At 45.0% G+C, this 14,213-nt stretch overlaps 1 protein-coding gene across 2 annotated transcripts in view; it reads left to right on the forward strand.

Moving 5' to 3' along the window:
* Positions 1-3,550: 3,550 nt before the first annotated feature.
* LOC144121096 (carbonic anhydrase 2-like) overlaps positions 3,551-14,213 on the forward strand; it is a 94,826-nt gene continuing 84,163 nt past the window's right edge. For both annotated transcript variants that reach the window (XM_077654042.1, XM_077654043.1), the window contains exon 1: positions 3,551-3,805. In XM_077654042.1, coding sequence (XP_077510168.1) covers positions 3,760-3,805 — 46 coding nt within the window. In that variant the 5' untranslated portion in view covers positions 3,551-3,759. The remainder of the gene's footprint in view (positions 3,806-14,213) is intronic.

Genomic DNA, 14,213 nt, shown 5'->3' on the forward strand with positions numbered 1-14,213 from the left:
GCTACCGCGGCGGGGCAAAACAGATGGAGAATATTTGTTTTTTGTGTGTGTACGTGGACAACGAGTGGAAGTAAGGTGCCCGAAACCAATATTGATGTTAAGGTTCGACTTTTCGCAATGATGCTGGTTGGCCTTCACAGAATGAAAAGGGTTCCTTGACAACTATAGCTGGTATTTTGTACTTACACAAACAGAGCAAACAGCGATACAGAAATTCACGGGGCGTGCAAAAAGCCAGTTAACATTTTCGGCGATTCAGGCTTTCACAATTTAGGAGCCGGTCCTTCCAGGTTCTGCTCTTCAAATTTCTGTCCCTTAATTAAACGCACCCTTTATTAAATGCGCGCAGTCTATTTCGTGTTCTTTTTTAGCGGATGCACTTTCCTTCGCAAAATATGGCATTATCTGATGAAACAAAAATTTAGAAATAATCGAGAAGCCTATTTCCACCTGTGGTCTCAATGAAGAAGAATTCAAAAGTATGCATGTCCAACATTCTTGGACAAAAATTCTGAATGCTGAAAAATTTTAAGTTACTCATATGGAAATATTGAAGATAATGGGCCATTCTTCCGATTTGTAGCAAAATCTTTCTTTTTGTAGCAAAACCTAAGTTTTTTCATCGCTCGCATCGAGCAGTTAAAAATTGCATAAAAAACAAATGGGGAACGCTTTTGACGATAGCAATAAAGTTAATAGACAAAAAAAGAAAAAAAAAACTCACATTACGGTTACGACTACGTAACGCGCTATTCAGCGACAGCTGTCTAGGAATTTATTTTTGGGGATATTTTGAGGCAGAAAAGACGCAGTGACCTCCATATCGCACTGAAGTAGTGATCACGGGATGCACCCCTGCACTGGCAGGCGGCTGTTGCAAACAGAGCCACCCGTGGGCTTATGTGACCAAGGTTAACCGTGGCATAAGGTGAGCGCATTAATGACCGGTGCGTCAATGACATCCCACCGTGTGGATATCATTAACGCACCGGTCAACGCACCACAAAGTAAAAATAAAAACCCCCTATGCTGCCTGGTTTCTGTGGCTGTTGGCTCCTCTGACATGTATAACGAGCCCCTCATTTTCCCTTCCCGTGTCTGCTTAATTGCTTAACGAGGGCCTCGGTTCTGGCAGCCTTGATGCCCTATAGGAAGCATAAGAGGGTTCTCGCATAGCTTCCGCCCTCGCCCTTCGATGACGTTCCACGTCACGCCAGCTGTAATTCAGGACGTACTACATCTGCCGCTTATGAAAGACAGTGGCGCTGGTGACCACTCTCAAGGTTAGGTAACACGTAAACGTGTATCCCCGCGAAAGCAAGAAGACTTGACAGCAGTCGCCATCGCTCATTTGGTAGAGCACCGGGCGCGTAATTTCTCCTGCTTTTCTAATCAATAATCTTTAAGTGATAAAATATTCACTAATAATCTCCTTTGATCTCCACCACAAATTAAAAAAAATACCTATGCTCCTTGGTTTCTGTGGCTCTAATGAGGGGTTCTCCATATATATATATATATATATATATATATATATATATATATATATATATATATATATATATATATATATATATATATATATATATATATATATATATATATATATATATATATGGAGAACCCCTCATTAGAGCCACAGAAACCAAGGAGCATAGGTATATATATATATATATATATATATATATATATATATATATATATATATATATATATATATATATATATATATATATATATATATATATATATATATATATATATATATATATATATATATATATATTAGCGGACTAGGCATTTTAATTGAGGGGCTCGTTTGACAAACATATGAAGGGAGCCAATAGTCACTGAAACCAAGGTGCATAGGGGAATGTTTAATTTTTTAATTTATAGTGCCAATCAATTGGTTTAAAGAAAATTACTTATAAAGCAGCAGAAAAAACAACCATGCCGCCGGTGGGATCCGAACCCACGACCTCCGAATATCGCGTCCAGGTTCGATCCCGGCCGCGGCGGTCGAATTTCGATGGAGGCGAAATTCTAGAGGCCCGTGTACTGTGCGATGTCAGTGCACGTTAAAGAACCCCAGGCGGTCGAAATTTCCGGAGCCCTTCACTACGGCGTCCCTCATAGCCTGAGTCGCTTTGGGACGTTAAACCCTCATAAACCAAACCAAACCACATATATATATATATATATATATATATATATATATATATATATATATATATATATATATATATATATATATATATATATATATATATATATATATATATATATATATATATATATATATATATATATATATATATATTGAGAGAATATAAATCGGAACGCCTCGCGCAGATACTCTGTTCCCTTCCAAGTGTGCTGCTGCTTGTTTTGAGGGGCCCTAGGAGTATACATCGTTGTCGAAGGTCGCACGCTCTCCTCGCTCGTCACTGTATGGTGAGTTGCAATTTTATTTCTCCGCTGAACTTATTTTTGAGCAACTTATTATGTAACCGTCCCAGCTATACTACAGCGTGCACCGTAGTACACAAAACGGAAATAGCGCACCTGAACTTCCGGCGCCAAAAAACGCAAACGCGACTCAGCGTTCACAATGGCCGGAAGCCTCCGCTTGCTGGCGTGACGAAGTTTGCACAAAAATTCCGACTGCCTGCGCCGTAATCACTGGTGGCCTCGACAGCTTTCCTCTACGCGCAGTGCGTTAATCACGATAATCAGAGCTGAATTTTAATTGCATGGGCGTGGAACAACAGAGCCCGGGAAGAGACCGCGATTCGCTTCCTATTGTCATGCAAACTCATCTCCCATATCAATAAACTGCCTGCTAAAACACGTAAGAAATACATCAGGTGCAATTCCTTTCTAATGAGAAAACGAAACAGGCCGTGAAGGTGCCTCCGTCGGCGTCCGGTTTTAACCATGAATAATAGAGAATTTGCAAAGGCGCAAAAATGTATGAGAAGAGAATAAAAGCCCTGATGTACTTCTACATCCCATGGCTGCCTTCATTAAAAGAAAAAAAAAGACGTCTCCAACACAAAAGACAAACTGCAGACGCCCTCCGTGAGCTTTAATAGAACCATGCTCTGATGTGCTCCCTCCCATGTGCTAGCAGCTTCCATCCGTCCCCCTCCATTGACAGCGAGCAAAATATAGATCGTGTCACGTGGGGCGCGCACAGCAAAATACGAAGAAAAGCGAAGGTTGGTTCGTAGTAGGCCTCCCGAATTCTTCCTTCACGCCGGCAGCGACGCGCAGATAAAAAGGAAAAGAAAAACGTATTTTTGTCTTTGCCGCCCAGCCCCGGCGGCGATCAACGGGGGGGCGTGATGACGGCGGCCGCGGCCGCCAAAAAGCAACGGTCAAGCTGCCCGCGCATTACACTGACTCGCCATTGCTTGAAAATTGTCACGTGAGCGGTGACGTTGCGTCGAACTCGCTTCTCTCGCGGAAGGTTGGCGCGCTCCCGCGTTCGCGGAGGGGTGTGACGCGGCCTCGTCGTCCGCGCGTTGCGCACGACGACGACGCCGCCAGCGACGTCGCCGCCCCCTCCGGCGTGACAGCCGGCGGCGCTCTCCTCCGCAACGCGCGCGCGGCGGCAGAGGGACTTTTTAAGCGTGGCCGCGGGGTACTCCTGCCAACAGTTTCGCTTTTCATGCTGCCGAGGAAGACCGGCGCAGCTCGGGGCTTGCTTGAGAGGTTGCCTTGCCAAGTGTGCCGGGACGTTAGACCACTGCCGTCATGCTCGTAGTGCTCGTCGCTGTGTTCGTCGCGCTGGTCGACAGAGGTGAGCGCTGCGCTCCACATGTTTACGTCTGCGCCCCACTGGGCTATTGTGCTTGATTTTTTTTCTTTCCCGGTTTGGGCGTTGCGCGTGGTGTGTGTGTGTGCGTTTGATGCACGATGCCAGACAATGGTTTCGTGTCTCGGTGCGTCCTCCCTACGTTCGTTCTCCTGGATGTCTGGAAAAAAAAAATACTTGGAGTCCAATAGTGTCGATTGTTACTCTTTAGTTCGGACAGACGGAAGCATACAGTGCACTGAGGAACGAGGACAGAACAAAGGAAGACAAATCTGGATCTTGCAGAAGTTTGCATCTCGGATTTGGATCTCGCAAAAAAGTTTTGGTCCCTTGAACGACAGAACATGTGACACGTAACAACGATCTTTTTTTTTTTTTTTGCGAGTTGAACACTTCTCCAAGAGATTTTGATTGGCAGTAAATGACCGAAATAAAATCGTTAGATTTTCACAAATCGCAAACAAGGGGGGATGTCATCAAACATAGCGTCGACATCGATCGCCTTATATTGGTGTCGCGATACTGGAGCTGTGCCGATTAGTTTTCACTAAGTGGCCTTCGGTTAATATATTGACGAGAACTATAGAGATTAGAGTGAAACACATTTCGCCCTCAATACAGTGCGTAAAAAAAAGCATAGGTAGAAAAGACATTTTTGAACAGCTGTAGATGATGCTAGAAAATATTTATTGAACTATGTCGCAGAAACAATGTATCACCGGTTGGTACACGGCGGCACTGGGGATTGAACCTCCCCCGCATCTAGGGTGCATCCCGGCATCTCCCGCTTGCCAGACGGAGTTACTATTCTGCGTGTTTTGTTTTATTTTAAATAATTTTTTTGAACTAGCCATCCGGTCCGACTGAATAGAGCGGAGAACGTCTGATCCAAAAATTAGGTCTGGAAAAATCAGGTTCCTTTCGCCAGTTTTTCGCAGCATATTGTACACGCAGCTTGGCTCATGTCGGTCACGTGGGCTTCTCTGCGCCAAGGTGACTCTATAGTCGAGGACACCCACGCCTCCGCTTACAGTGTGGCCGGCAGTCGACGACTTTCTCGTCAAAACACTTACACTGAAATCGAACCGCTACTTCAGACTTATCTAACACTTCGTGGCCGGATGTGCAATCAATTCCCGGACTACACTAGAAGCAAGGCGACCACTTTTATTTTTTATCTTGCCTGGATTTCACAGAAGCTGAACAACCGTTGCTCCCCGCGACCCTTTACAGAACCAATGACGATCACAAAAGAGCTTGTTTAGTTTCCGATCAGGTTTTGCCGACCCTGTGCTGTGAGTTGTGGTTAATGGTTGAGCCCGCTGATAAGACTTGACAAATAAAGCAGACAAGTTTCCGATGAGGTTTTGCCGACCCTGTGCTGTTAGTTGTGGTTAATGGTTGAGCCCGCTGATAAGACTTGACAAATAATGCAGACAGATGGAAACCGAAGACATGAAATTGGAGTGGAAGAACTCGGGTTACACTATATAACCGACTTCGGATTTACGCTCAGTGGACTCATGGCCTGTCTTCAACATTCTAAATAATATTTCCTGCAACCCTCATGGCACGTGTTCAACATTGGATTCTAAATAATTTATCCGGCAGCCTTCAACTGACGGCCCTTTCCACACACACCATATAAGGTAAGCACTTCTCAACAAGACATTTTTTGAGAGACGTTTCTGCCAGAATGTCTTGTTTAGAAGTGCTTACGTTCTTCAAGTATATCCGTGCAGAAGCGAAAACAACCCTATTTTAACGATATACACTCGAACCTCGTTATGAGGTTCGAGTGTATAGGTCTATAACGAAATAATGGATATAACGAAGGAATGACGATTCCACTAGGAAGCTCGGTCAACACGGGCTATAACGAAGCTACGGCTACAACGAAGTAATCGCCGGGCCTCTTCAACTTCGCTATAGCGAGGTCGAACTTACTAAATAACGTGCAAAAGGGGCTTCTGAGGCCGTTCACTGGATATTTGATTTAATAATATCAAGATGATCTCTCGCTACGTCAGCGGATCAGTCCGTGCGTACATAGAAACACGCGAAGGAGGCGTCTATGTACTGTGTGCGCTCGTTCTCGTCACTCCTATGTATAATAACGGGGTCTGGTGCACCGGAGATAAGGTTGCCCGAACCCGGCCCCATTGCATGAAGAAGAGTATGCCTTCCCCGCTCTCCAAAAGAATACTGCGGTTTCTCTCTCACCCCGTGGCGGGTGGCGCTGGTTGCGAGCGGTTCGAGCGTGTGCTGTGTGCCGCCGTGACCGACGAGTGTTATACCGTGTTTATACTGGCATTTAGAAGCACGGAAAGCTGACCAAGTTGGTTACTACTATCCATGGTTACCTAAGCACACGCGCGCCGCATTGTTTCATCAGACATCCGTCATCTTCAAACATAAAGATCAGATAGTAAGGGAACTGGTAGAGGCGTATCACATTGACAAGGGGGGTGCAGCATGCATTAGTAAGCCTCATTATCACTGGCTAACCGCGAAATCACCTGTTTGGAGCATGCATTTGCAGAAAGGTAGATTTAAGATGTTCAGTGCTGACGCAGTGTTTCTGGATTATTTTTTGTTCTGTTTAGTGTTTGGCGGGAATAGTATATGTACACACGTGCGTAATAAATCTTCAGTTGAAAGTCCGCGCTCGTGTCGTCGTGTTTGTTCCGTCCTCGTGTTCTTCCGCGCTGTTTTACCATGTATACTGACATAATGATAGCACTTTTCCGCCCCCTCTCCCCCCCCCCAAAAAAAAAGGGGGGGATCTGATTTGAGAAGTGCGTTTAATGCACGAAGTAAAATTTACTCTGTGGTCAATTAAAAATTTCCTTAAATTTAGCGATTAGTATAAAATAAACTTGCTGCTGCGTTAGTTGGTGCTCATTTCTAAAAGGCACATCAGAACTAAACAAGGCACAGGCAAGGAAGACTTGACGGAACTGCAATGTAGAAGATGCGCCTTTCGTGCGAGTAAATGCGGTATGCGGCTCGACGGAACTTGGGTTTTCGCGCGGACCCTGCCGTTACGTAACCTTCCTCGGCTGCGTTCCGGGTCTTGGAGCGGCGGTAGCTATAGGGCTTGCACCGCTTCCTGTAATGACCTCTTTCCGGCAAAGACCGGTCGTGTTTTAACATCAGGGTTCACTAACAGGAGGCAGCGTTTATTTTGTCAACTCTGCGTTTTATTCCTTCTTTCTTTTGTTAGCTGCAACGCGAAGGAAAGAAGCTTAAGTTGACCTTGAATGCGAGGGTTGTTGCTGGCGAATTGCACCGCGAATGACTAGAACGAAATTTCACTATCAAAATATGCGGTACCTCCATATTTTTCTGGCGCCTTAGTCGTTCCCTCCCTCTTTTTATCTAGGGTTATTTCACATACTGTGCACAAGGAATTTGTCTGTTTCAGGCGGTATTATATATTTGCCTGTGATTTTTTGCGTCCAACTGCGACCATTCAACGGCCTACTTACCAGCCACCTCCACACCCCACCCCATCTATCTAGGGTGCTTGCCACCTACCCACGCTCTAAACACGAATACGCCTATATGGGAGTAAAAAGAGAGTAAGCTGTCCTCTATAGTACTCCCTTCTATAAAAGGTAGCGCGCTAGGGCACCGCTTACACCCTTTTTACTCCTTTCTGTTTGGAGTGCACTGCCACCTTCAACCTACCTCCGTTCACCTTCATCCTCTATAAAAATGCTGTCGCGTGTGTGAAGTCTCGGCTTAGAGCAAAAGCATTCGGTAGAGTTAAGCAATCAAAGTAAACATCGAGGGTGAATTCGACTGCTTTCGTCTGAACGCCATGTAGTTTTGGTTTATTCTTTTTTGAACAAGTCACTTGCGCAATACCTGAAGCGCACAATCCTATGACAGCGCTACGTCAGCTGTCCGCTAAGCTTTCAGTGTTTCCCAGTCTGTTTTCCTTTGTTGCGTAGAGCACTCGGCGCGTAACCTTTCAGTGCGTCGGGTGCAGGTGGAACCATTTTCTCGCTCGACAACACTGTAGCCTAGTTATCGTTCGACCCTGCCAGCCTTCTTCCGTTTCCTGAGTCCTTCTGCCCCCTTTCCAACTTTTCGTATGCATGCTACCGGAGCCACAAGCTTTCCATGCGACCTTGGGCATACCCTTGGGATATCCTCTTTCGCTAGCCTTCGCAGTGGTAGCCTAGTTACGGGCGAAATGTTCCGGCCTTTACCTAGCTTTTCACCTCGATCTCTCTCTGTCGATTTGACACAAGCTGCTGAGACGTCAGGGTATTTGTGTTAACGACAAAAAGTATGGTGGGGCAACCTAAAAGAATGTAAACACTTAACGCCCTGTGTTAACGACAGTCAATGTAAACTGCCCAACGTCCTCAAAGAGGTTGGAAGCACTTAGCTCTAAGCACAAAACACTCAGACGGACAAAAATGAAACGCCAAAGCACAAAGAGGTCCCACAGTTTAGCATTAAAGTGAGATCCTGAAATGAATTAAAAAGACTAAACTGATTCGAAGAGTAATGCATAACAGTATAGAAAAAGTTACAGCTTGCGACAGTTGAGGGAGCATCTAAAGATACAGCAACAGAACACCTAACCTATCACCTAAAGCAGGAGTATATTTGAAGGTGCCGCGGGGCTATGCAGTAATGGCACGGCGGTCGCAACATGGCCGTATAAGTCGATGTTGGCAACTTATCGTCGCATTCTTCGAACAGCACCGTTCATAGAAGCCCGGCCGCTGCCGACATACGTTCCAATATCTGCGCAGTTATCTCTTTTGAAGAGCATGCCGCTCTCTTCGCTTGCAGATGATATCTAGCATCCAGCAGTGGTGTGGCCTTGGTGCACGGGTGCGCTTTCTTTCAGCTTATCAGCGGCCCCAGAAATGGACGCAGGCGATGAACATTACGTACTGTCGAGCTCTCATTTATTTGTATCGGACTAGCCTCATGTAAGAGACTTATTGCTGGCTTTAGGCGCACTTCGCAGTTCGAGCCAGCACGCCTGCTCTGGCAACAGATGCCATGTTGTTGTGCAGAAGCAGCTATAGAGCCTGTAATGGGCATGCATTCACGTTCGCCCAGTTTCGCTCTCATCATCAATTTTTTTCTCTCCGCTAAGTCGTCCTCCCACCTTAACGGGTTGTGTTCATTTTTCTCAGCGAACGCATGACAAGGCGTGCTCATGGCTGTTATTATAATCAATGAACACATGTTATATACGGTCCCGGATTTTTTTTTTTGTACGTTGAGAAAAGGTATCTTACGGAATATGAAATCCTGTTTTCTAAAGGTGTGCTCTCTAGAATATGTCACTGTTATCCCTACTTTTATCCGGACTCTTCGTGTAACACCTTATCTGCGTAAGCTGTCAGTGTGTTCAAGTAAGCCCTCGGTAAGCCGCTCTGTATGATAAAGCATGGAGATTTGCCGAACGTAAAGAGGCGACGCATAGATGCGATAACGAGGGACCCGTTAGGACCCCCCGTAAGTAAAAATTGTTTTACTCGAGATAATGAAATGGCCTAATGACGACACCAAGCAGGAAGCATATAAAAGACGCTGTAAAAGATATTGCCTCTCATGCAGTTCCCGTAAAATTTGTTACGTCACTGCAGTGCCGAGTGCGATGCTATGAACGCGAGGCCAAGCATCGTAGGCCTGTTTCATAAACTCCAAGAATGCGCGACAAGCACACACCTGTGGAAGTCATCGCCTGCGCACAGAGCAACTTCCTCTCTGCGCTAGAAAGTTGCGAGCAAGAAGATTTGTCTGACATTGGTGTTAGTGTATGTCCCAAAGCTTCTATATACCCCCCCCCCCCCCACACACCCCAAATCTTTTACATCCTCTTCGTGCCTTCCCACAAGGAACGGTTGAGCTGTCTACTCTGAAACAGTTACCTGACCTTTTCTTTCTTCAGAACCACAGCCAGTATAAATCTCTCTTGTTTCTAGCGCCAAAGCACTACTTCACGAGGTCTAACCAGCTCACCAAATTTGTGTGAAGCTTGACCTTGATTGTGACCTTAGTAAAACTTAGCATTTCTACAGCCCATGCAGAAACAAAATAAATATTGCCGCGACTGGACTTCGAACCCGCGGCGGCGCGAACAGATCTCGATGAGTGCTTAACCCGAGTCTAATATCGCCGCCAGACGTGCCGACGACCCAGCAAAGCAAAACCATGGGCCAATCAGGCTGAGCGCAGTCTTTCGCGCGTCTACTAGGATTAACCACGTTAAAACCCTACCACTTTTTTTCTTCTCATTTTTCTGATTATCGCTGCACGATACTCTCGATCCCGCGAGCGGGGCTAAACTGAGCCAGTTAGCCCTCCTTTGAACACCGATTTACAACAATCACCAACAGAAACAAGAACTGTAAAACCCATCGGGTAGTCAAACAAGAGGTGTACTACGTTTGCAACAGCCACAAATTAAACGCGATCTGTCAGCATCCATTTCGATTTGCCATTTCGTGATAGTCGCTATTTATTAATAATTTTCCTTCTCACTAACTGTTCAGTCGGTACTGCGCGTCGGACTTGCATCCGAGGATTGTTGCCCAGTTTCTAATAGTCGCACACGTTTTTTTTTTCTTCTCATCGCTATATAACGACTGGCGACGATCCCTTCTCTCACGAGACTGTGCGAAACCATGAAGGAAATCTCTCTGACGGTGCCGATGAACATTTAATGCTCAACCCGAATATCAGTGAGGGGAGAACGCGGATTCCCATTCATCAGCGCACTTCCAGTTTCCACAACCACATTACATACCTGAGTGGACACGGGTGCCTACGTATATTGCATCTAACTTCGTGTCCCGCAGAGCGTTATAACTCCGCGCTATGTAGTTGCATCACTATTTATTTAGTAAGCGGCAGAGAACCATCGTTTAAGCTGGCGTATGCTTTAGGAATTTGCGCAGCGTGAAAGCGCATTAAGCCAAGTAATCAATTGAGATGAGCTTACAGTAAGAAGGGAGTGGGGTGCGCTTGTCTCTTACTCTTAGATTATGAACAGCCTCTTACCCATGTACTTGTATAGGATATATGCAACCGATGTATCTCACCACTACTTACCTCTGAGGGCGAAAGCATAACGAAATTTACCGTACAGAGCAAACTCGAGTTGAGAACACTTTAGCTCAAAATACTGTCATGTGCGGGACATCCGTAATGTTTACAACTGACAACAGCTAGTCTGTCAGGGTGTCAGAATGGTCACCAAGGGAAGGATGATGTAGTGGGGGCAGCACAGAGTCAGAAAAGAATTACGAGCTTGGGAAACTTGTCGGTATAACGTTGCCGCGGCGTGCTCAAAACTAATAAGCTGTATTTAGGAGAGGTTTCTGACCATCAGTGGACACAACTTTGGCGCTGATGATGGTAACGAGATGATGGCAGTGGTGAATCTGGTGATGGTGAAGCGTACGAAATTTTATATGAAATTGGTACAACTTACGAATGCCCATCACGTGCCTATAGGTTACTTGGCCAGATCTCGTAAATCCGCGACTGCTTTGCAGTGACGATCTTTCTGGCAAGACTGAAGAGGAGGGTTTGCTTGTGTGCTCGGCATTCGGATGTGCATCCGCGCTCCCTCTCAACAATATACGCGGTTTCCTGCACGCGAGCTGTCTGGGCATATCCGTGCGCGATGTGTTAGTAAATATAACGTATTGCCACAAACCGAGCGCGGTCCGATCGCGCTGCCATCGCTAATTCGCGTTGTGCAAGTATAGGGTATCGTATTTTCCGGACTGCAGTCCGCGGTCTATACACTGGTTTAAACGCGGAATTTTTAATGTTGTTAATCCGCAGTCACTGGGCGCGGGCTGTCTGAAAGAAAATGTTTGGCCTCTTTACAACGGTGTCTTTATGAGGGCTTACTCCATGAAAAAAGAAAAAAGAAAAAAAAGAAACTGTGTAGTCATCATCATACTTAAGTACACTACAGGACAAAGACCTCTCTCATATTATCTACAAATAACACCACCCTGCTTCAGCTGCGGTCAACCGTATTCCCTCAAACTTCCTAATCACATCTAATCGACGTTGTAGTATGGTCGTAATCAGAAATTCCCGAAATTGCACACGGGAGTGTAATTTTTTTTTTTTTTGCTCAGCCTAAATAAACCTTCGCGCACAAGATGCACGCGGCTTATAGTCGGCGAAATGCGGCATACATAAATAGCTATTCTGTTTTTTCCAGCGATGCGCATACTTATGTTTTTAATGAAGGAAACTGGGTGGAAGGTGCGGTCGTATAGCTGACCGGAAAAAAAGATCGATAGAGAGTGAAAGCAGGAGGGGGTTGGGAGAGGAGTTATAATCACGAAATGAGGAGAAAAACACACGCAAGGAGGAAGGAAGCAACGTGAGCGGGTTTGTACGCGACTCGCTTCCGCTCGGTAAAAGCGCTCGCGCCGACCGACCTTTGTCGAGCGATGCAAAAGACCGCAAATAAAAGCGGGCACCACGTACTGCTCCGCGTCAGTGTTACACAGCGATGACCTGGGACACGATCGCCCGCCGTGCCTGATATGCACAACCGCTGGTCGCTGTGGGCACGGGAGGGTGGCACCGATATTTGCTCTTTCATGTCAGCGGAGCTGTCGAAAAAAATTGTAAGAAAAGTGCGGAGCTCTGCCGCATTAATGCGTGCAGTCGGGGCGCACATCGAAATGGCCGAGAACGTGGTTGCGTTCTCTGGCTCGTCGACAGCGTGCTCGACACTGACCGCTCGCTTTCGATGCAACGCCGTTGTTCCAACATGTACACGCGTCCAACATTCTCGGAAAAAAAAATTCAGTATTGAAAAATCGTAAGGTACTGTTACGCAAATATTGGAGGTAATGGTCCATTTTTTCGGATATGCAGCAAAATCTTTGTGTGAAAGTTTTCCACCAGTGGCATCGGCCAGTTAGGACTGTCATAAGAAGACCAATGAGGAACGCTTTTGACGATAGCATTAACGTTGAAAGCAAAAAAAAATGCAAAGCCTGCCGCCGGGAGATCCGCGGGTTTATTTATTGTTATAGTGAAATCTTACAATATATGACAAAAAATTGCGTTCATAAACTCTTTCCCATTCAAGAATGCCTTTGTCCAGAATTGTTGGGCATGAATACGCCTTCGGTTTAGCGGGAGAGTTGTTGCGGATCGCATACTCTTTATATAAGAGAAAAATCGCTTGCTTGATCTACTCGTAAAGTCGTCCCTCACCTTATTCATATACCGGGTTTCTCAGGCCAAACAATCCTGAGACGCTGATGTTTCAGAAACGCACATTCGTCATGCGTATAGGCAGGAGAGAAGAGAGTAATTACTCATTAGCATCAATCCAAGCGTGATCGTGCGGCTACAGAGGACAGCTATACGGTTTTCACAGAAACTTCGTAGCTGAACAAAAATTCGTTCTGGTGAGGGGATCGAACCCGGGACCACCTCCTATCCGAAACAGTCGCTTTACAAAGTGAGATAACCAGGGCGGCTAGCAGATGAGTAGTGCGAGGCTGGATTGATCAACAACTCGAACGGCTGGGGCTAACGAGTAATTAGTCCATTTTTTTAAAGTTTACTCAACCCTGGGTGATTCCACTAACCACACAGGGACCATGCGGATAGATTCTATTGTTTTTTACGAACCAATGAATTCTTGAATCACAGGTATATGCCGGAGAAGTATATATATATATATATATATATATATATATATATATATATATATATATATATATATATATATATATATATATATATATATATATATATATATATATATATATATATATATACTTATGAAGGGAGCCAACAGTCACCGAAACCAAGGTGCATATGGGAATGTTTTTTTTAATGTGTAGTGCTGATCAGTGGGATAAAATTACTTAGATTAATCTATCGCTTAAAGAAAATTACTTATAAGGCCGCAGAAAAAACAACCATGCCGCCGGCGGGTTCCAAACCCACGACCTCCGAATATCATTTACTTTTTATATATATATATATATATATATATATATATATATATATATATATATATATATATATATATATATATATATATATATATATATATATATATATATATATATATATATATATATATATATATATATATATATATATAAAACACCGGCTGTGCGCCGGATGTCCGCCATCTGTATTACAGTTGTGTCCGTGATGTGCACTAGGGAGTAATGTACACCTGCGGCTGGACGCGATTGTCCTGTGTTTCTAGTTGGATACGGCATACTGAGAACCCGGCAGTGTGTTGCACAAGGGTCCATGCGGCACCCTCGACGTGTCGTTGAACTCTCCGCAGTCGTGCAAAAACAGCTGCGTTCGTCTAGCAAGCTTCCGCTTTTGCTTTTGTCGTATT

Source organism: Amblyomma americanum, chromosome 2 (genome assembly GCF_052857255.1).
Source record: "Amblyomma americanum isolate KBUSLIRL-KWMA chromosome 2, ASM5285725v1, whole genome shotgun sequence".
Classification (NCBI taxonomy): domain Eukaryota; kingdom Metazoa; phylum Arthropoda; class Arachnida; order Ixodida; family Ixodidae; genus Amblyomma; species Amblyomma americanum.